General features: G+C 32.6%; 2 protein-coding genes across 4 annotated transcripts; both read right to left on the minus strand.

Moving 5' to 3' along the window:
* Window positions 1–285: 285 nt before the first annotated feature.
* LOC132555638 (uncharacterized) lies at window positions 286–21261 on the minus strand. 3 transcript variants are annotated; one of them, XM_060219989.1, is made up of 3 exons: window positions 21189–21261; window positions 2334–2537; window positions 286–1550 (listed from the first exon to the last, which is right to left on the minus strand). In XM_060219989.1, the coding sequence occupies exons 1-3, from the start codon at window positions 21206–21208 to the stop codon at window positions 1319–1321; spliced, it is 456 nt and encodes a 151-aa protein (XP_060075972.1). In that variant the 5' UTR covers window positions 21209–21261; the 3' UTR covers window positions 286–1318. The 3 variants fall into 3 exon arrangements, with proteins under 3 accessions (XP_060075972.1, XP_060075971.1, XP_060075973.1); XM_060219988.1 differs by lacking the exon at window positions 21189–21261 and adding an exon at window positions 15076–15228; XM_060219990.1 differs by lacking the exon at window positions 21189–21261 and adding an exon at window positions 14464–14575.
* Window positions 21262–23392: 2131 nt separating this feature from the next.
* LOC132555583 (ovomucoid-like) lies at window positions 23393–24415 on the minus strand. The gene is made up of 3 exons (XM_060219928.1): window positions 24376–24415; window positions 24112–24232; window positions 23393–23468 (listed from the first exon to the last, which is right to left on the minus strand). The coding sequence occupies exons 1-3, from the start codon at window positions 24413–24415 to the stop codon at window positions 23393–23395; spliced, it is 237 nt and encodes a 78-aa protein (XP_060075911.1).
* Between the last annotated feature and the right edge of the window lie 19 nt (window positions 24416–24434).

Genomic DNA, 24434 nt, shown 5'->3' on the forward strand with positions numbered 1-24434 from the left:
ACTGTACAAGATATAGTATACACTTCATTTCATAGTTATCATTAAGATCAAAAACTTTATTTTCGGTGATGCTTTGTGTTTAAGCAGTCTATTACTGACCAAATTGATTGTCTTTTCAACTCACTTTGGTTTGATCTATTATTTGATTTTCAACAAACAATTTTAACAAACGAAACGTTATCATGCGTATCTTCTCCTAAAATGATTATTGATTACAATAGCAAAAATGATAAAGAAACGAAAGGAATATATTTTCTAAATACTTTGTTTATTTGATCGACAACATATTGTATAATGTAACATTTTTATTAAGAAGAAATATATATCAGTGACATATATTATCAACAAATTTATTTTAATAGAAATGAAGAGTGACATTTCTCACAGATCCTTTAAGTCTTGTATGAATATTAGCCAAGATTCATTAAAAAAATAACTAATTGATATATCATAAACAGAGTGACACAGCTGACGTTGATATTCCTTCTTAAGAATTCAGTTAGTTGCAAATATCCATTAGTTTGAATTAATCATAGCTTGTTGCCAATAAACAGAAGAATTGGATACAAGTTACATCAATAATATCAATACCCTTTCCTAAAGCTATTATAAAATAGTTTGCAACTCCATGAAATATAGTACTTCCGATTATATTGCAGTTCCATTTCCAACAATGAGGAAAAGATGACATAGACATGTAATCAATCCCAGCAAGTATTCATATCTACCATTCGTTTTATAGTCGAAGGGGAATAACTCTGCGAATCAAAATTATCAAAGTCATCAGTTGATAAATTTTGTCGCAAAGTAAACTTTTGCAGCAATATGGCAGTGTTGTGGGAATATATAATTTATAATTTTTGAAATAAATTATCAAAATATAAGTCACATGTTAAATAAAAACAAAATTAAGATGCTAAAAGAACGAAGATAAATAGCTATATATGTTATCATTATTTATAATTAGATCTCCAGATATTTGAAAACATATCGAGTTATACGACTCTAAAGTTTGACGTCATATGCAATGCATATTTGTTACCTAGCAGCAACAACTACTTTTCACATGGACTGAACAACATTGTAACTTATCGTGCTCATCCGGAAGATCACGTGACATTATCCGGAAAATAACAAGTGTATAACGGAAAAGAACGAATATATTGAATTATCGATTACTAAAAAAGATGACAAGAAGGAATGAATTATTATCATGAGTTTGGATACAATATCACCCAACAAGTGTCCTTAGATGTCACACGAAATTTTGAATTATCGTCAATATTTGTTTTGCTTGACCTTGACAAATGTCCATTGTCTATCCTCGGAAAGTTTTGATCCTGACAATGACGTTGATAAATCGTTTAAAGTCCAGTTCTCTATTCTCGTTTGTTCCTTTCTTGAGGAATTGTTCTAATTCCGTGTCATTGAGTATACGGCCAGACATGGTCTTGACTTGCTTCATTTCGTCAAATGTGCGTTCCATGTCTACAGTTCCGCTAGAATCATCCTTTTGAACTTTGTAGAAGAGTTCGATGACATCATTTAAACTGACGAAAAGAAAACAGAAAACATTTTAAAACAAGGAAGATACCACTGATAAAAATGTATGAAAACATAAAAGAAAACGTCAATCTTATATAGAAACTAAGTAATGCACAGAATCATATACTCTCTAACCCATAATAAACGAAACCTGATCAATCTTTGAGAACAAATTTACACGATAAACATTGAGAATACACCAGTTGGATTTGACAAGTTTTCCTGTCCTGAGATCCCCATTTGGTTCAGTGAGTTTTCCTATATCGACTGACATTATTTATATAATTCTAGAATCTCCAAAATTGTTTTGCTGAGAACAATCGTTTCCGGCGGCTAGATAATCAAGGATCAAAATAATTTTCCAGAGTAAACTTGAACTTGTATCCAGGAGACATTAAACGAAATATTAAGAGCGTTAATTTATATCTACATTATTGAAAAAACCTCCTGAACAACGTATCAAGCAAATACAATAACAGAAAAAGAAACTACACAAGTATGAAGTCGATTCTTTTTAAACCAGTCTCTTTTGAAAATTAACCATTGCATTTTGGCGTTAGTACATCTCCCGATCTAGTATTTCATTTATTTTGCTTCCTAGGCTTCAGTAGTAGACCCTAAGCATTGATGACGTTTTCGAGAAGGAGGAAACCGATGTATGATACAGCTTTTGAATGGAAGAGGTTGGTATATTACATCTATATGCTTTGATATAGCGTAGACATGACTGTGAATGAAATAAAAACAATAGAAAAATAATCTACAATATTGCTTGCACATGAATTTACCTATTGCCAAGCGAAGAATAAAACTGTTGATATTCCCAAATGCTGAGTTCTCCGTTCTTGTCAATATCGAATATATCAAACATCACACCGGCATGCTCATCTGAAAGCTTGTAGTCATTGACAAACATTTTCACAGCTTCTGGTTTCTTTAACCTCCTCACGAAGTTGTGCGTGTATTTATCAAATACTGCCTGTGCTTCTTTCCTGCAACGAAAGGTGACTTTGTAATTTTGGATATAAGCGACATCACTATGACAGAAATGAAGTACCATACTCAAAGAAAACCGTAAAATATTTATTATGACAATGATTTAGCTATTTTTCTTAATGACAATAAAATTTTTAAAGAATAATAAATGTGCTTAAAACCATGGTAAACAGCCGGATGAATAGCATTATATCAGCAAATATATCTTAAAATGTCTTATTGGGAAATGGTGTCAAGACCTCATTTCTAATGTGGTGTTTTATATTGAAGAATGATGCATATTTAAGGAATTCGACTAATGAAATGTTTCGGTAGGTTATGTATGACAAAACGCAACTGTATGCTATAGTTATGAATGAATTAAATTATAGTAAATGAAAGAAATTAATCGAACGTGCAAGACGACAAAATCATTAATAGATTAAAATGTTCAAGAATTCATTCTTCACAAAACAATAACTATATAGTTACTATATATAGCGATTGTATTGTTATCTGATCACCATTTTAAAGCTGACAATACTTTCGCATTCAACAGCTGGGAATGTTGATGGTAGGAGATAATGGGTACATTCCTTTTCTACTTGACAGTGACTAGATATCACAGGGTCAGCATCACATTACACAGGTAATTATTATAATGAGGGAACACCTGATCCTCCCTGGTATCAAGTTACCTTAACTCACATACCTACAGATATATGTATCGGGGATATTTTTTTCTGTGTGACTATCAACTGTGTTTTACACAAAGGAGGATACTCTTACAGCTGATATTCCTGATATTCCTTTTCGCTTTATATCATTTTCTTTTGATCTATATTCATATATACGGATTCGTGTTGCTTTATAAACGTTTGTTTATGCAGATGTGCAGCAATAAAGATTTTTTTAGCATAAGGTCACTTTACTTTGCATTGAATATGTTTAATTTCAAATATGTCTTTTATACTATATTTTATTAAACGTAATAAACGACAGGAAGCCTTTAATATATACTTTGTATAATTTATTAACTGCTACCATAGATTAGAGAAAGATCAATGACATTAGGAATACATAGCCATCGTATAGCTACGGGGGATCCAATGATTTATAGTCTCATTCAAATATGTACCATCAGAAAACTCAGCAACTGAGATATAATGTCCTTTTTATGGTATCAAAGAGAGCAAATAACATGTATACAGTTAATTCGGGTTATCCAGATATCTGATTTATTAACATCTTTTCATAAAATTCAACATTACTCCTCCGAGGCATCTTTCTGCTTAACATATGGCTCAAATAATTTATATTTAAATCTATTTTTCAATGAATATTGCATTGAACATTGTACATATCTTTCATTCATTACAACGAATGGTAATAAATCTTTATCTGTCGGTCACGACATTTCGTAACAATAGAACTGACATTTGAATTTTCATATTCCAACTATTTTTCCCATGTTTAATTATTGAATTTTGGGTTTATTGTATCTACTCATCTAGATATTCAAATTTCTGGTGATTAGTTATGCTTTTCATCCTTTCTTAATATTTCAAAGTTTAGGCCCCTAACTTAACCTCAATGACGAATACAGAAACTGTTGCGTAAGGTTTGAAATCTATATGAGAAAATGCCGTGTTTCCAAATCTCCAAGTTCCAGAAAAGTGCATTTTACTAATTACAATCTTTAACACACTAATACATTTAAACCCTATATCTCCAGTTGATCTCTAAATTGGACAAGGGGAATTTGAAAATATGACCAAATTAGCAAATTTGATCTCAAATTTAAGGAGTATTTCTCCTTCAACTGTATGAATGGCAAATATAATGTTGATGCATCACGTCAAGTAGTATAAATATTTATACATAAGCAGCAGTAACCCCACTTTAGGATTGCACATTCATTAGTCATTAAGCTTGTACATTACTGTTGGTTTATCATCTTCTCCCATGTCGCAACAGTGCAAATATTATTACTGGTATGACAGTGATGCATTTGTTTGTATGTTATGAAATTGACGTAAGAGACATGCCTAATTTTGCCACAAATAAAAGGATCCTAGACACACAACAAATCAAATGTATTATTATCTACAAAAAGTTTCAGGTGACTGTAAAAGTTAAGTCATATAAGAAAGTCTGCCATTATATATAAGCGCTGTAGTACTTTTTTATGCTTATATGTTGAAAATGAAATATGTTTTAACTTGTGCATTAGTACTGTAATATACGTTGGTTTTGTTCGCGAGTCAAGTAATCTGTAAATTTAATCATTGTGTAATGACAATGTACTCGCAAACTCACAAAGTATTTTTCTACTTGACCCCGTGTTATTTATCTGTGTGTGCTATTCTTGATGGTTTTCTATTTACAATAATGTGCAATATGAAATAAGATATGTTAGATGTACGCCATTATGCTTGGTGGCTTATTTGTCCTTGACAATGTTCTCATATTTGAAAACATGAATTTAATTTCATTGACCTGACGGATGTCATCAATGACACAAAAGATACTTATCTTTGTGGAACACTTGGTCTCCTTGTAGGTTTTCTTTTCTTAATAATAGGCTTTATAATAACATTCCTAATTTCATGAGAATTTAAGAACCTGTTTAGTCATGGCTTATCCTCTTGGAAGTAAAACATGGTATATGTTAAAAAACATGATTTTTCACTACATAATTATAAAATTCGTAGATCTTTATATACACACACTTTTTTATATTCATTATTTACTTTGAAAATAAGACATAAGGCGGTCTCGAAAATAACCCATGAAATCAAAACTGAGGAAAAGAAATTAACTCCTGAATACTTCCTAGATTTTAGGACACGTTAAAAGCATGTGTTGACGGTGTGATACATTTTATCATTTGTGTTGACAATGACATAATCGTCCCCCAAATTTTTATATGTATAGCTGCATATCAATTTTCTGTAAACTGATATTATAATCGTTCATATGTATATGCATTTAAGGGTGACAGTTATTGTTAACATGATAAAAAACAAGATTCCAAGTAATTCACATTTTAATTTATACGCTCCCGTAAACAAGTGAAAAAGAATTCCGTGGGATGTATTTTTTCATTGTGCAATATTGCATCTGACAAAATATGGTGTGTCATAACTACTTAACACTCCTTATAAATTCTTTGGTTAAAATAACACTACGTGCTTTGAATGAAGGACCGTTTTACTTGTCGTAAATGGATAAGGCTCTCTATTATATATGGTTTTTAATACTTTCCTCCAAAGCAACTTAAACCATGGCACGTTAACATGACACAGACTAATTAGATCCGGCAAGGCATAACATTGAAGTAAAACATTTATATCTTTATATATTTTCAATTCAAATTCTCTTAATTTAAGTGTTCAAAGCCATGGCCAAGCACAGGTGAGTATAATTCGCAAGAAATTACATCGAAGAGAATTGCAAGTGAAACATAAATCTATCATTTGCAAACAATGATTAATTTTTGCGTTATCATACTTTATGATGGCGATTGTCACATTTGTTTGGCATGTTTATCCATATTTATATATCCTAGTTTTTTAAATGGCGTTATTGTCTCAATGGAGTTTTAAATGATTCCGTCTTTTCTGAAGGAAATTGATATTGATATCTTCGATAACTATTCGAGTCAAAAGCAGTCGCGACATTTAACTCGTAGCGATCCAATACAATGGTTGTTACTTAGATTTCTATTTGACATTCATCATGACAAACGTATTCATAAGTATAAAGCTGTTGCTGTCAGAGGTTTTCAAACACGTGCAGGAACAAACCTATGCATGTTATATGATATTCAGATTGATGTATTTATTATGAAACCCATACCGTATGTTTTGTTTTATATTGTAATAAAATTGTCTTGACAAATTCATGTAACAAATGTGTTGCAGTAACATTGATATATTAAGTGCTATAATAACTAGATGACATCCTGGTCACGACACCATGTGTTCGAGAAACATCAATTAAAAATCTTTGAGGGCAAAGGTAGACCCTGATCTGAATAAGGTATTATAAACGAGAAGGAAATGCTTAAATTGATGTTAATGATTATTGCGTCATTTGTATCCACATATTGATTTGAAGAACCTGTCTTTTTATGATAATAACTGATTAAACCATTAGTCATTCTTTACAGTTTATCGTATATAAATTGGATAACCATTATGTATTAGTGTATCTATTAGTTTTTATTTTGCTGTCTATATCATAAAACCGACCACTATCTAATCCCAATCCCTGTCCCTTCCTATTTTACTTAATAGTCCCGGAATTTTTCTCCTATATATTTTTTTTGCAATTTTTGACAATTCTTTATTTCAAACTGGGAACAAGTTTCAGTCTCTACATATCGGAATAGCTTCTTACAGAAAAAAATAAACAAACAAAAACTAAATGTTAATTAAACAGCTTATTTACGATCTATTTTAAATCAATTAACAAAAAACTGGAAGCCTTTGGTAGAATTTAATTAGTGCAACCAATGATATTATTAAACAATTAACTAATTTGATAGGTGTGTTTTATAGTACGTAAAAAGGTAGCTTCGTTTCGTGCTTACAAAATCAAATATTGCATGAGGAAAACGAACAAAATGTACCACATTTTGGTCCATTTTAGACAGGATACACCAAACTATATCTGTATGGTCATATACTCCTCATAGAACACCTGATAATAAATTATCAGACTTGAATAATTTAGGTAAATATTATATCAAACGATTTATTAAAAGTGACATTTACGAAGAAAATCAGGGAAATAGACAAATGCAGAATAATAAAAATAGGCTGTAGTTGACCCTTCAGTTGACCCTAATGATACAATCGTACAAAACACTCTATATTTGACCGACGGACCAATGTTTCCTATATCAATTAATAGAGGACATAGGGTCGGTTTAATTGGTAAGTGTAATAAAATATCAATTGTCAAGCATTTTTCTTTAAATATATAAAATGTATACAGGTGTATGTTGAATTCCAAAAAAATCAAAAGCATCCATGATACGGAATCTGTGATTATTGTATCTTGTGCTTCTTTAAATGGGGTTTGAAATGATATGATAATGAAAACTATTATCTCTCTCTATGTGAACTGGATCTACATAATAGATGATTTATTATCTATTATGAGTTATACCTCATTACCTTGTTAATGAATGTTTAATTGATTACCTGTGATCTGTGATGGCGGCGTGTTGGCAATGTTACACATTAATATATGCTCTTTATGTGGTGTCGCAGTATAAATGTCTGCTAATTTATATTCCTACGTATTTCAGACTGTTCATATTTGTGGCTTTATTAAAAACCATAGATATCATCGACGTATGAAAGCACGTTGGTTGCAACATATACTTGTACATAATTTTATTCAAAACATGAGAAGAATGCACAGGTATACACATCCAGTTCTAATCCGTAAGAAAGGTAATCAATGGAAGATATTTCTATGTACAATATCTGCTTTCTTGTGGACTTTAATTTCAGCAAAAGTCACAATCTTGAACATGTAACATCATTTTGTTTTGTGAGTCGACTAGACTGAGAGATAATATTGCTGCTTTGATGGACAGAGCATTTCTGCGTTAAAATGATTAAACACTAGTAAACGAGTATAAGAATGTGATGTATGTCCGCTACAAGATATCGCCTTAAGCTCTCGACATTCGTAACCGTGTCAGTCTGTTACTTTCACCTAACCTATACACTACGTGTAAGTTAATACATGGTGTCAGTGAGTGTATTTACCGGATTCATATGTAAACAACAAATGATTGTTTATTGAAATACAATGGATATATTCCATGAGTTAAATAAATAATAACAAAAGAACTGAAACAAAAAACAAAAAAAAACATGGTTTTGTTAAATTTATACAGCATTCTTTGTCATCTTAACTATAAAACTATTTTTAAGTGAACATTTTTACTAGTTTTACTAGTAAACATCTCTGTAAGCTGATAACATGCAAAATTGATTTACTTAGCTCCGTGTAGATATCATAAACGGCAAACCTGAGAGCTGTATAGTTTGGTGTCTGTTTACAATTTAAATGTGTTGCCTGGCTATCGTCTTCTGATACAACGAACAATAAAACAGAGAAATTATTATGTAATCTCATCTAATTAATCTTACTTTGAGAAACCTTGAAAATCCTGTAATGTATCTCTGAAATCAGTGGAGGATATGAAAACTAGTTTAACCAGATCCCGTCTCATTTTACTCAACTCCCAACATTTTATACAGCCACCTAGTCATCTTCCCAGAAATTATCAGTTACAAAACTGAATACAAACATTATCACAATACTGACAACGTAATAAACGACATCATATGATAGGTTAGCCGAGTTATGTTGTTTTTGACCGACATACGACATTCCTGATACTGTAATCTTACAATGTAGCGATTTAGATATGTGGACGTAAAGAATATCGACATATCATGGTTGATAAGTGTGATGAGGATGACTCAATGTGGTAAGTGTGTTATCTACGTACAGATAAGGTTCCAGACAGTTATATAAGTTCACTAACACGAAGGTCTATGGATGGATATTTACGGTATGCATACAAATTGCAGTCTTATCATGTGTATATAGGCTTGACTCCAGGCAAAATGTTTGAAATTCATATTCATTGCTTGGTTGTGAGGAATATTGATAGTTTTTTCACGAGTGTTTACTGTAGATACCATGTATCAGGTGATATTTGCATATTCACATGTACCTACGTTAAATATGAAAGTAGTGGAGTGTGAAAATTAACACTAGCTGCAATTTCTGTTTTAGAAGACATTTTGCGTAAGGAATTGAACAAAAACACCAAGAAGACAAAATACCAACATCCCAACAAAAAATCATAATCCAAATTGAAATTCAATAAAACAAAATATGAACAAAAGAAACATTTACTCGGAAACTCAAGAGAAATATTACAAGGAGAATAAGGCCATGTATATAGGAAGTTAAAGCGTCTTCTAATTTATCGACGACACCCGCCACGTAAACAAAATAAGTAATGTCAAGTTCCACTGCAATTTTTTTTATTGAAAATAGAATTTATATGCAAATCACAAACGAAAAATATAAACGTTAACAGTCTCTGAAGTGTGTACAAGCATACATATCCCGATTCTTAGTGGTCCGTAGTTGTATTAGATTATCTAACTTGTATGTTTACTACACATACAATTTTTAACTAAAATTTCAACCTTCTGCCAGCAAATCTCTACAGGTGAAAATTAATTGTTGTTACATATATGAAAACATTAAGGTGTAATGCTCTATAACGTTAATGATATAATGCTTTATCAAAGTGCAGACTGTTTCCAGTAATATCAGTGCCTTTCCAATATCTAATATTGATTTTGCATTATAAAGCTACAACTAAACTCCAGTTGTGGCACGCAAACATTAATGATTTTGCAGTTCTTCCATCAGGTTTCCGATAGTGGAACTGTGAAGAAAGGAAACTGGAAAGTATTATCATTATATATTAAACGTGCGTGCATGGAACACCAACCGATATTTCAATATTATTGGATCAGCTATCTTTTATTCGGTGCTTCATTTTAATGCTTGTTTAATGGCGAAATCGGAATAGGTCGTGACAAACAAAGCACTGATTATTTCATTTACAGTTTATAACATCGCGTCAACACGTTAACGTTTTAATCATTTAACTGTAAATAGGTGATTAAATGTTTTACAGATAGTAACAATGAAGGCATCGGTATATCAAATGAGTAAATGGATGGAGTGTTACAGTTAATATGTGCATGTATAAAAAGGAGCATATTTTTATTCTCATAAAATCAGACCTGTTACGAAGAAAACCCGTAATATGCCAAAGGCATGACAAGGAAATACGGTATGTGAAAGAAGAAGTCAATATGAAAAGCAGGCATACAATATATGATTACGGATACGCGGAAAATCATATTCACAACACGGATGTGTCTCACTAATTTGCTTAACTGAAACGATCTATTCACACAATGGAAACTAAAATGCATATAATCAAATGAGATCTGCCTGCTGCGATCAGTGTGGTCTATATTAAACACAACCAACTACCAATATATCAAAATAATCATTATCCAAACTCAATCAAACTAGGGGAAACATAAACAGAAGAAATATTACACGGAGACTCCTAAAAGGAGAATAAGACCAGGTAAGCGTGATGTAACCTTGATCAGCTCAAGTAAGTAATGTCACGTTCTCAAATATTTTCGAAAGACAGAAAGGTTTAAAGGAAATTTATTTTGAACGTATGTATATTAATCAAAAAGGTTTTCCATAGTGATTAGAAAAAGTCAAAACCTAGATGGGGAGGTGCAGCAGCCTCATTAAATCTTCTTCGTTGACACAGCGCAAGAAGAGATCAACAAATATTGTAAATTATAATCGTATTGACTAATTATAGAGTATTGATTTTAAAATAATTTTGTTATAAGCTTTTCAAATATGATATTTACCATATATATGTAATGCCATGTAGTTACCAGATTCACAAGTGTAGTAACATGTATAAGATACAGGTCTCTTTATCACTGTGAATGAAATACCTGACTGACATGTGCTGTCGTTTGTAAGATTTATGTAGTGTGTAGATGAAATACACCTTTGGAATGTTGTGACCTGCCATTGAAGCATGTGAACAGTATCAAATCGACCTCAGTGTTAATAAACTCTGGTCCGAATCTGTCGTCTAATTCGGCAAGTTCTGATAATAAATTTGGTAAATGTCATTCCTCTTGCAGCCAGTATGCCACATTTTACTGTATATAGCAAGTCATACTTCATGTCTGGCGTAACCCTCATTCATCAAGTCCCCTCGTTAAAGATGATCTAATTACTTCCATGACAAAAGATTTTATAATATTAGTCGCCAAATCAGTCTCTCGAGAGTAAACACTTCAACGTCAATCTTTTCCCCTTCTGTTTTATTTGAAACCTTATTTACCTTACAAAGGTAGTTATTTCCATACGTCATTTGGTTTTAGTGTTTTTGTAATTACTAAACGATATCATTATTTATCAACACTATATACTGTTTTTAATATGTAATGTGGGAGGAGCTTATGAATACATATAGAATGTCTCCAAATCATTGATTGGTTAGTACTAAAATTTCGTCCACTTTGCACGTAAGAAACATAAATGTCAAAAAGATTGGAGGTCTATTATCACCGTGTTAACATCATATAACTCGAGGGGGAAATATATTCCCTTTATAGTACGGAGCAATGTAGTAAAAATGTACATTCACATGGACGCTTTATTTTTAAGACTTATGTTGTGTATGTGTAGCGTAGGAAATAATACACAGAACAATAGTATAATGTCAGCATTGTATATGTAAACATTAACAGGCATCTTGTTACCCCACACACCCATAATGCCGTCAGCTGTCGACCACAAATCGATAGAGATCTTTTGATCAAGTATCGATAACGTCTGCAGTCTCCACCGTTAGAGGTAATGAAAAAAACTATATGTAAATTTTATATTAAAATCTGAAATCAACGACTAAATGCTTGTTTTGATCAACACATATTTTAAGACGCTAGCTAATTCATTACCATGTAGTTACTATTAATGTTTATAAGAAAAAAATGAGACTGATTATGGGAAACCTTAATAATTAACATCTTAGTTTGAAACTGATTTCATCATGAGAATGTGAGAAAGCTGAACGTTTCTGACAAATTTATTGACTTGTAAAGACTTTTCCAGATTGGATGGAGTGGTTTATGGAATTTGAGTATGAAGAGCGGTCATGACGACGCATGTGCATGACATTGTTAACTTTATGCATTTATCATGGTTAAGACAAGTGATCAAACTCAGAACGACAGTAAACATATTAAGTAACTAGTATTATACTCCCCACCACATGAAGGTGAAACGAAGGACGTTTACGGTATATATTGCAAGCTGTTGCACAATGATTTGTTTGTCGACTTCCCTATCAAACTACGCTACATTTAAGATATTTTTCTAAATTTTGTTTTAACTGTAATATAGAATGTCTGTATGATATTATGTATCGGATATTCACATGAAGGATTTCTCAATAAATGTATTTTGATACTTCCCTGTATGCCCCTCCTGGTTATATATGAGGATTGTGTTTCTGGTACAGCTCGAGAGCAACATTGAAGACACCCCATCCACTGAATATAGTCTGTTATTAATCATTCTGTGTACGTCCACCATTAAAACATACAACTCTTAAAGTGCACGTGGACTTAGTACACTGAAGTCTGAAATCAATTCTCTAACGATTTTTCTCTTGCATCCATAGACATGTCGTTATTTTATTATTCTACAATGGGTCTCCAACCCTTATCATTCAGGAATATTCCAAAGAATTGCATTAATCTTACATTACAATATTGATTTTTGGCATAACGGACGATACTGAAGCCGTGCTTTAGGTTGAGCTAGATGATATCACGTGGATAAAATTTTAAATGATAATAACGTGAATCATTCAGGTATTTAGGTTATAAATTCAATAAAACTTCTTCGTAGAATCATATCTCGACAATATGAGATCCGTTAACTACCGAAATGATTATTACTTAAAACGGTATCTATATTTACATTCAAGTAAAACTATTACAATTAGTAAAAGGCATTGTACTGAACAGAATATAGATAACTATCATTAAAAACATTGCTAATTAATTATGATATTGCATTATAATCTAATGGTTGACTTATCCAATGTGTAATAATTGAACACATAAACAAATTAACAAAGACAGTTTAAAAAAACAATCTAGACCAGGATGTTGCGGGGACAGATGATCATTATAGTAAGTGTTACCTAATTTGAGAACAAGAAATGAAAAATTGTACCGTACAATACTTACAAGTATCATAATACATAACTCCAATCTAATGTTACTACCAAATATAATTCTATGGCCTTTAACTTAAAGCTGTTGACCTTTAAAGCTTAGTCTAATAACTTTGACCCCATTTTCGACATAAATGTCAATGTCACATTATGAGGACCAGAATAAATAATGCCTCACAAATATGTAGATTTTTCATAGTCTGGTGATTTTGATGTTATCTGAAATGAAGATGATTTTGATAAGTGTTGTCATTTATAATCGAGGGTCGCATGTCCTCTGGATCAGCTGGTGAATTGGTATCTGCATGTTCAGCTTTAGGGACTTCGAATTAAAAAATTTTACATGAAGTTTCGTAATAAATGGCGTTAAAAGGTTTTCAAAGTTTGAGATAATAAAACAGAATATAAACCTTTTGAAAACATAAACACTACGTAGACATTTAGAAAAGTTGAAAAAGGAAATCCAGATGATAAGAATTATTTGAGAGAATTAAGGAAATAATATCAGATTACAGTATGATTCGGATGATTAAAGAGGAAATGTCATCGTCATCAGAGTCGACATAACACAATGCTGAAGTGATATTCAATATATTTTCACTCACATACTTGATGCCTCATCTAGTTTTACACACCGTTAATTTTTAAGCACTTCATCGGTAAACGTAATAGCCAAGGTAACATGTTAATAATCACTGTTCAAATAGCTGAAATTGACATTTACGATTTATTTATTTGGAATACACATCTATTGAAATTTTTTGACGTATTGTAACTTTCAGACGATGTTGTTGAATCTGATTAAAGAAATATAGAATTAATTTAATTTTGAGAAAAGAAATCCCTTTTGTGACTATACTTATTTAAGAATCTTTTGATGTGTTCTGGTCAGAATCTCAATTCGAACTTAATTCGATAAAACGGACAAAATATAAACAAAAGATGTATTTACAGCGAGATACGTGAATAAAAACAAGGAGAATCAGAACAGGTGTTCGCATTCTCGAGAATTCATGGTTTATGCTCACTTCATAATCGACACTCCAAGGGTAATGCTCAATATATCTCATGGTCGCATAACGGTATTTTGCACTGGCTTTGAAGTTGGGCGTCTCTCATTTATGATCTTCAAAGGAGCGTATTGGTCTGTGTTTTTTTCCTCTTGAATCCCTTTTAAGATCAATCAAATTATCAAATTACGCTTGTACCTTCAATTTTGTCATGAAATGTTTTAAGAGTGCAGAGAGTGAAAGTGACTGTAACTCCTGGAGTATTGAGGATGAGGTGTTCTAGAAGGATATACGTCTTCTGCTTTGTCGGAGACATCCGTCATTTAAATCTTTGGTAATTCAAGTAAGTGATGTCCCGTTCGAAAAACAGACATTGATGAACAATAACGGAACAACTAGACATATTTACGAGCATCAAAAATATCCAATCTCATGTGGCAAAGTAAGAAGAATGTTCCCAATGAGACCAAAGTATAAATTATGTGTAGATAAACAGTTTATCATCATCTTTATATCTAGTACAAGAAATAACTCTCAGTGGCTTGCGGTTAAAAAGCATTGTGTATCTAGATAAATGAACATTTAGTGACGAAATTAAATATATATATATATAAATGTATATTTACTTACGTCAAAGGAGGAGGGGCCATGTTGACTGGTTTGACAGTGATATGATTAAAATTTTTCCTGATGTTTTTATCTTGTAGTTTTAAACACAATTCTGAACACAGATCTTCTCGACTTTCTGGTAAGTCTTATTCAATACATACATATACTGCCGAAATGTTTACTGCTACCGTTATATATGAAATTGTTTCCATCCCTTTCATACTGACGCTACATTCCTTCGTAAAACACTTAACTGTAACCTACACAAGCTCAAGTAGTATTTGAATAAACCTTTTGTTTATCAGAAAAGTACATAGAAGCCGTGCAAGCATTGAGTCATTGTTGAAACAATAATTGTTTTTCAATTATATCTCTCAGGAAAGTATATTTAAACTCATTACATACAAATTGCATGATGCATTACTTACTAAAACTATGATTTCATACCATATTTGTATACTATCATACCAGCAAAATAAGCAAAGAATATGTAATACAACAAGACTGTCATGCAGGAAACATGACCTGTTGATAAGTACATACATAACAACAGAGATGTATCGGAGCTAATTTGGGCAAAAACAGGAAGCGCCTATGATTGATCAAAAAACAATTTTTCGGAGGCACAAGAAGGGGAACGATATTGAATTATGCATGTATTCTTATGTTTTATGAAATGATGGTAATAAATTAAACATGTTTTGGAAAAATCAGTTATATTCTTAAATCAACATTTAATAGCCGTATGCTAATCTAGATTTAATAGTTACATAATTTGTGTTTTGACCCTCCGAGTGATTACGATCATAGTTATCTTATAACGTACGTGTCATTGACTGTTGTTAAGCGACGATTTCTGTCTTCCTGTTCTACTTTGTCGAAAGTCTGCCTCTAGAATCCAAATAAATTGATGTATTTTTGAAACATGATATTTGAAAAGGCCACTATGCAGAACCAATCTAGTATAACCTCCTTTTCGCTCTTGACAACAAGAATGCTTTTCAGTGGGGGCATGGCGTCCTGTGATTTGAGTCAATAAATGGTTATGGTGAAAAGTATATTAACTGCATCTTTGTACTTTTAGTCTATTTTGGTATATATTTTCACTGGAACCACTAGAGAAAAAATGTTGCGTGTACAAAGATTTATTTTCATCAGATCCTTGGTTATTGAAGGCCGATCACTTCCTAAGGCTTTAAAGTACATGGAAATATTTAAGCAATTCAAAGGCCTATTATTTGAAAACAAAATACCATGCGCCATCTTTAGGACAGCATTACAAATAATTGAGACTCGTAACCAACAGCAAAATTCTGAAATTCTTATTACGTATTCATATTGAACATGTCACTAAGCGGTATCTCATCAGAATGAAGGTGAAGAAAGCATTGTCAGCTTACAGGTACAACTACAAATTACTAACTGTCTCGGCTTCCCATCACACAATGCGACTAAACTTTTGCATATCACATATATTGATTTGTATAACTTTATATTATCCAGGTGATGAGTGATATAAGTGGGTAACAAACCAGGACATGCGTGCGGCAGGTAGATATGCAAAGATGCACAAGGTCATGCTGCTCGTCTTTCTTTAATTCAAATCTACAACTAACCCGATCATCAATCTTAGCATGTAAGAAATATTTACATGTAACATAAACTACTTTATCAAGCACAAAAGACGATGCATTTCCGGTTTTAACAATCTGTTAACATCAAGATGATATTGCATTTTTCTATCATGTATTACATGCATATGATTTTTCAAACCGTCGCATAATCTTAAGAATATAGGTAGAGGTCTAGTATAAAATCTGGATTTACTTTTACCATTGAGAGTCATCTTAATTTCATTACAAACTCTGACGATGTATGTAACATATAATTTATGTCTAGCCGGGAAGTTTTCTTCCTCGTTTAACTTTCGTCATTTTTTCTTCAGAGATTGAGAAGACAAGATAGAAGCAAAAAATTGTTACACTTATATAACCCCTTTATATAATCCTAAGAAGGAGAAATGGACATTCGCCGAATTCGTGTTTAGTGGTACAAAGGTGAAAATAACCAAGGGCGAAAATATTCCGGTATACAGTATATTATTCGGAATGATAGAAAGTTTCAAGTGTAATATGATGATCAGAATCAATAGTTTAAGAGTTGATTTTTGTCGATGTTACTGTTCAGGTCTAGAGATAGTCACACAAGGTGAATTACAAATAGTGATCGTACCATTGACTAAGCCATGTCAAACAGTAACAGGCCCCTACTTTCTTACTTCATCCAACCGTTCTACAATATTTCAGCTTAGACGAGTAAAAGGTGATGTTTGACGTAATACCAAGAGTTTAAGTAGCTAATTGAATAGTACAGCTTGAGATCGATCGAGGATCCTCGTCGCTGGATTTGACAAGTACTATGTGCACCAAATAGTTTTGATATGTAACAAGTGTAAAGCTATACTGTATTACACCCGCCCCGCTCTATCACTTTATTCGACCGTTTACCTTCACAACATGCTGGGCTGATTTGAGTACACGGTGACGCTGAACCACGACACTATCTCTACAACAATACAGGATTTAAAGGTTTTCCCACGCGACTTTCAAGAAACGGAGTTCAGGTAGAACATACGGAAGTAACGCTGCAGGATTCTTTTTTATGACATAGTGCTTAGAATAGATCCTATAGTCACACCTGGCTCGATACGGACTATAATCACCATCTCGCTACTGCTTATTTAATCTTATAGATTGATAGGTCATTCAATTTGTCCGACCTTTAATCGAAATTTGAAAACTCGGAAGAAAACTTACATAACCATCGGCTTACATTCCTCGATATATTGCCATGAAAACATCCTATTATCGCAAAGTATTCATGATAGCAGGGAGCAAATATCTGTGTTCAAACAACGTTAAATAATAGTTAGTTTTATAACAAATATATTACATGGCAATGTTACATGATGATTCGTGATAAAACTCCCTGCCGTAATGCAATTTAACCAATAGGAATGAAGGTGCGATCGTTGTCTTAAAACAAGTCTTTTTTGTCACGTGTTGTCCTAATGACCTCACCAATAACCTGAAAATGTGTTAGCAGTTAGATAAGCTAGACATGTGTTAGGAGCTAGATAAGTTGTTTCAATTTTAAAACAATTCTTCCAATCTTGTTCTGATTAACACAAGTTACATTCTGTTGTTTTACTGAATTCTTATTATGTTGAAATTGTCACTGTTTTGGTGCCCCGATGTATGAAAACAGTTTCGTTACCATTTCACTGGTTCTCTATTTGAGAATATGACGTTATTTAGATTTTATCCTAAATTGACATAACGGTTGCTGTCTATGAAGAAGAATACGCCTACCATTCCGAAAAACCAGTTCTTTATATCTTAAAGGACATTTAAAAATGTATGTATTTTGATCATGGCTACTACTATATATTGCTCATTACTACATGGTATGGTGGTTCATGTGGATCATTAATCGAAAAACCTTACGGATGAGTTGGTCAGAAAGCCAGTATTAATGTTTATGGTACACCATAGACTGTTTGTCCGCAAGTATCATATATGTAAAGCAATGATGCTATCATGGCTTTACTATTTAACTTATTCATAACCCTAGGCATGGCTATCGAAATACAACATTTAGCTATCTACAACATTACATCTATGATGGAGAAATATCAAATGCTGTGCCTTAACAGATTGGCCCTTGGAGATAGTTCACAATTTCATTGTGTTGTTCCAAAAAAGGAAAAGAGTGCTTATAGTCTGAAATAAAAACTATGCTGCTAAAAGTGAATGTCAAACACAGAGACAACTATAAACCAGCTGTTTCTCGGTCGTAAAGAAGAAAATACTGATAATCAGCAGGTAAAAAAAATACCGGTGTATAGTTTTCTTGTCGACAAGTAATAAACACTGGGTGAATGGGTTTAATTGGTGAGAATTACGGGCAACTAGTGTGTTGACCAAGACTTTCATCACTGATCAGGTAAAAACCCCGGGGTTGTCGTCAATTGTGACATGCCAGTTATGTAAGAGAGAATGTGGGACGAACCTGACGATCTAGGTAAGATATTTGTCACGTTTATGTATCTATCTATCTGTTTATATCCTTGACACGTTGTTGAGGCGACCTTGTTGAGTAAATGATATGAGGTCCATCGGTTTACAAACTTAGTGGTCTTTTCTCCACAGTGGGATATATTTCAACAGTTCTACAAAAAATTCGAAGCAAAACTTAATGAACCTAAAACAGAAATATGAAGAGGACAAAGTTTTTTTCTTGTGACTTGTGTGAATTTATAGATTACTTTGATTAACAATAACCACGTTTTTGTTTGCACCCACGGGTTATGTTTTGTACACTTTTTAATTGGTCCAAGTCTTATTTCAAACATTCTTCCCTTATCAATAGCCTGTTCTTAATCACAGACATTTAGCCTGTACTTAATCACAAACATTTAGCCTGTACTTAATCACAAACATTTAGCCTGTTCTTAATCACAGACATTTAGCCTGTACTTAATCACAAACATTTAGCCTGAACTTAATCACAAACATTTAGCCTGTACTTAATCACAAACATTTAGTCTGTACTTAATTACAAACATTTAGCCTGTACTTAATTACAAACATTTAGCCTGTACTTAATCACAAACATTTAGCCTGTACTTAATCACAAACATTTAGCCTGTTCTTAATCAGAAATCTCTAGGATTGTTTTACTTATGAATGTGCAAATGTTTCAAAACGACACACAAAAAGTCGCCTCTCTCCGAATTTTCCAAATCTGAAAGAACGTTACTAAATATTTCTGTCAGAAGACCAATTTTCATGGTATTCGTCATTTTATTGAAATAATGAAATAATGCTTTGCTAATGTCGGAAATATTTGAAGCAAAATATCAGTCTTTGTACTACATCTAACTAATTCAAAATTTTCACTGCACATTCTTTTGGTTTCAGTGCCATTGAAGAGGTGTATCAACACACATTACAGCTGACAAATGGATGGATTAGGATCATGGTCCCTGTCAGTGTACGTGACCTGTATATGGGCATTGTCAGTGAACCGTGCTTTAGGTCTATTCATGTCACGGTCGAAAGTGTGAATTAAGTTCTAGACCAGATTATAGATGATGTAGGGTCGTTTGATGCGGATAGGACCTGCCCCACACGTAAACATGTTGGTTTTGTTGTGTAAACATAGCCTGTGTATATATCGACATGTAGCTCTGTTATCATATGTCTCGCCTACTGTTATCCCTACAATGATCAATGCCCCTTATTTATAAAACATATGTAGAAATCAAATCCCATCCATTTGAGTCATCACATTAATTTTGAAACATTTATGATGACAATTAAGATTACAATCATATCCACAATCTGTTTCCTAAATCAGATTTCACGTCCTTACTACTTTTTATCTAAGGCGACCACCCATTACACTTACTTTAGATTATTTATTTGTATGTAATCTCTTCGGGAATAACCTATTAGACATTCTAAAAAAGAGTTGCTGGGGCCTGTATTCATATTCAAAGCTCTGTTTTAAATTCACGACAAAAGGTCGATGACCTAATAAGCGTATTAAAGATCTTATGTATATGACCATATATGACATACATACATATATATATGATGGCCCCGAACGGTTTGGTTTAATGTATGTAATGGGTCTGATACAATTTAATGAAAACTTTAAGGCTTTGATCAAAAGAATACTATAATTAATTAATTGTTAATTGATAATTTATGGTGTTCTATTATTCGCTCAAAGGGACTGATAAATATTATATTGCGTTTTTCATCATGTTTCCATCATCTGCTGTTTTCTTTTTTACTATATTTTTTTATGAATGTTCAATTAATATCAGCATAACATTCAGCAACGTTCTATAAAATCCAATTAACAATTTACTGTGCTCCACAGAAGTATCATTTCAACAATAGAATGGAATCGCTCCTTGGATGTAGTACATGTATATAATTAAACCAGTTTTACTTGAGTGACGGGTGATACCTAAAGCTGTGTAGATGTGATGACCCTTGTATATAGGAGATTAAAACTTAATCATATCCAAATATACGTAATGTATATACATATATACTTACGGTAACTTTCGTCCCGCCATTGGATATTTGCACCTGTCTCGCAGGTAAGTAACAATAATCCTTGTTTGAACTATTTAAACTGTCCCCTTGTTTACACCAATATTGTCCAGGTATTTCTGAGGATGACAAGCGAAACAGATTCCGCACTCAGCATACGTCAACTTAGGTACTACGCATGGGCATAGTGAAACCCGGTGGCGATAAATCGCACGCGACCTGATTTTCGTGACGTCATTTTTTGGTAGCAGACGACACACCTGGTGTATACAAATATACAAATGTTTGAGTCATAGTGTGGATAGCACATTTCCTAAAAAAATCAATACATGCATTCAAGTGATAGACATCAAACCTAACCAAATATGGTCGTGAAATGGGTTGTGAGGTAATGTTGTAAAGTCAAGTGTTGATTGAACAGGATATGCAGTTATTTATTCAAATACCTTATTGAAGATATGCAAATATCAAAACGTATTTAGTTATTCAGTATTGTAATTGAACGTAACCGTGTTTATTGGATACTATAACGTTGTGGTCCTAATTGTCGTTAGTGAATTGTTTAAGATGGAAAATATTCGATAGGATATTTATGATACAATGGATTGAATGATGTTTCTGTTATTAAGTAAAAATGTATATGTCTCTGATAAGGTAGGGTACTATCATACAGTTTAATTATCTTCTGCTGCAAGGTGACAATGTAGGACAATCTATGATAAAGTATTGTGCTGTAAAACACTTTCAGAGTTCAGATACTGCTGTGTAAGGCAGTATAACACATTTTTTGTTTTAAAAATAACTTTTGATACTGTATAACATAAATTATACTTATGCTACCATTTGATAGTCTCTGCAAAAGTTCTATGTTGTTTAGCACTCAATACTGTTTACGCTCTATACGGTGGTCGATCTGATCGTGTGATATATTTAATCATTCTTATGCTACTATTTGATGTTGTATGACACTCTTTTGAATAAGTTTTACGCTTTGTAGAACTAAACAATCCCTGTTTGAAAAAAAAATTAAAGTGTCTGACAGGCTCTATGACAACGTAAAATACTGAACAATACTCTTGGTACAGTGTGACATTTGCTTTAAAATACGGGGCAAATTTTGAAAGTAAATTTTATTCTCGAGACTTCAATTGCGATACTCTACAAAAAGTAAGATGCATGTTTTCTTATCTTAGAGATATAACGTATTAAGTCGGTAGAACTAAATATAATTGGATATCTTTACAATTAAATTGTCCTCCTGGTTGATATAGCATGTTTTGATAGTAAATGATATTTACAATTTTACAATGTATAGCGGTCTCTTTGATATTGTATTGTATTGTATAACAGTAAATGAGGGTGTAAAGCATGTTATTGTAATGGCACTCATGACACTGTATGACAGTAAATCAGAGTGTAAGCATGATATGGTATTGACACTGTCAGCTGTAGTTCTTCTCCGTACAATGAACACTTAAAAAAAATATCCACGTATTATATAAAATGATAAACATCAAGAAATGTTTCTGTTTTTTTCTTAAGTAAACTTTAGTATCTTCGAAGACTGCCAATACACATTAATTCAATAAAATTGTCTTTGTGTTTGATTATTCGTCGTAGTATTTACGACCTCCATTAGAACAAACTTTGTAAACGCCAGCACAATTTAGACATATACTTTAAATAACTTATTAGTAAAACTTGAAATCAAGGACTTAAAAATATATTATTACGTTATTATCCCGATATATAACCTATGTTTACAGTATTGTATGTGAAAGTTGTTTCTTATTGAAAGCTAAAGGGAAGCAACTCAATAAATGCGCGTGTCTATTGAAACGAAACCCCTTGAATCCGTTTCAGTAAGTAAATGTAGATAAATCACCAAACATTACATGATTTTTTAAAGTGGTAGGTTGGAATAAAAGACTGTAAGTTAATATTTTAACGCAAATATACTTGTGTTGGTTAAGTAATATGCCATGCGTAATTGATGTTTTCATTCCGATCAATTCACATATTTGGTAACGTCAAGCAATTGGATGATACTTGAACTAGAGATATTAAGAAATGTTACAACAAATCTGCAAAATTGAAGTTTTTTCTTTTGATTTATATAGAAAATGACAGAATCAAGAATACAGTACAGATTCTCTTTGAATGAAAACAGAAAGTCTTAAAATCATGCCAAATATTTTATTCCAGAATTACTGGCATGGTCCAAAGTGTACAGCGTGAAGACTATGACCATGATGGCTACAGATACCCTTGGCAAATTCACAGCTACAAGAAATGAAAAGGTGACTATATTACTTCTATTCGTGATATTCCCTTGTTGCAGTATAAAAATGTAACAATATTCTTCAGAATTAAGTCTCGTATTTCTATAAAATATGGAGTATCTTTAAAATCCTTTTCATTCTGGATGTCGTCATACCCAGTTATCGAATTAAACATAACTAAATGATCACGGCATTTCTGGCGAATGTTTCATACTGTAACGTAATAGCTGGCGTCATATAAATATATATATAAATGAATATTTGATGAAGATTTTGGGGAAGCTTTACAATCGCCATACCGATCTTATCGAAAAGTACTCTATTTTCTTATTCGATAAGAAGTTCGACGTTTTTGACACTCATTAGTTGGTTTGCGTGTTGGTTCAGTTACCTTGTTCTCATTAGGGAGCGTGACATTGTTCACTTGGATTGACAAAAATTTAATGGTTCTTCATTATCATTTCACGTGTAGATTCATGTTTGTATAATGATAAAGTACGAATAAATGATCACAATTATGTTGGGATTGGTTATGTTTTAAGTGGGTCAGAACGATAATATGACATCAAAACACGTGTTTAATAGGATTTTGAATTTAGCCACTGACTTACATATATCATCAGTGATACAAACGTCAGCATTACCTGTTTCTGTAGGTCTTGAAGTCAGATCCGCACACAACTTCCTCTTCATACACAGAGCAGTCCTTTGACTCTATGGAGTGGCAAAGCTCGGACCCAATTACTGGCGGCTCCGCAACAACAGCTGTAGAGTTAACAACATTAGTCAAAACAGAGATATTGACAGACAGACATATTAACAGAAAGACAGACGGCCTGAAAGAAAGACAGACAGACAGACAGACAGACATATTGACAAACAGATAGACAATTAATATCGATACATACCTAGAACCAGGCACAGAGCTATTAGTACTTTGAGCAACATAGCTAGAGAATGAGAAACG

The sequence above is a fragment of the Ylistrum balloti genome, unplaced genomic scaffold (genome assembly GCF_031769215.1).
Source record: "Ylistrum balloti isolate Yb309-2 unplaced genomic scaffold, AGI_CSIRO_Ybal_v1 Utg370508, whole genome shotgun sequence".
NCBI classification, from domain to species: domain Eukaryota; kingdom Metazoa; phylum Mollusca; class Bivalvia; order Pectinida; family Pectinidae; genus Ylistrum; species Ylistrum balloti.

Bases quoted from the DNA above. Each gene is read 5' to 3' on its own strand.
- LOC132555638 (XM_060219989.1), bottom strand. From the start codon at position 21,208: ATGGCGGGACGAAAGTTACC. The intron at 2,538-21,188 runs GTAAGTATATAT...CTTTCGTTGCAG, and splicing joins ATGGCGGGACGAAAGTTACC to GAAAGAAGCACAGGCAGTAT. The intron at 1,551-2,333 runs GTAAATTCATGT...TCTTTTCGTCAG, and splicing joins TATTCTTCGCTTGGCAATAG to TTTAAATGATGTCATCGAAC.
- LOC132555583 (XM_060219928.1), bottom strand. From the start codon at position 24,415: ATGTTGCTCAAAGTACTAATAGCTCTGTGCCTGGTTCTAG. The intron at 24,233-24,375 runs GTATGTATCGAT...TTAACTCTACAG, and splicing joins AGCTCTGTGCCTGGTTCTAG to CTGTTGTTGCGGAGCCGCCA. The intron at 23,469-24,111 runs GTAATGCTGACG...CATTTCTTGTAG, and splicing joins TTCAAGACCTACAGAAACAG to CTGTGAATTTGCCAAGGGTA.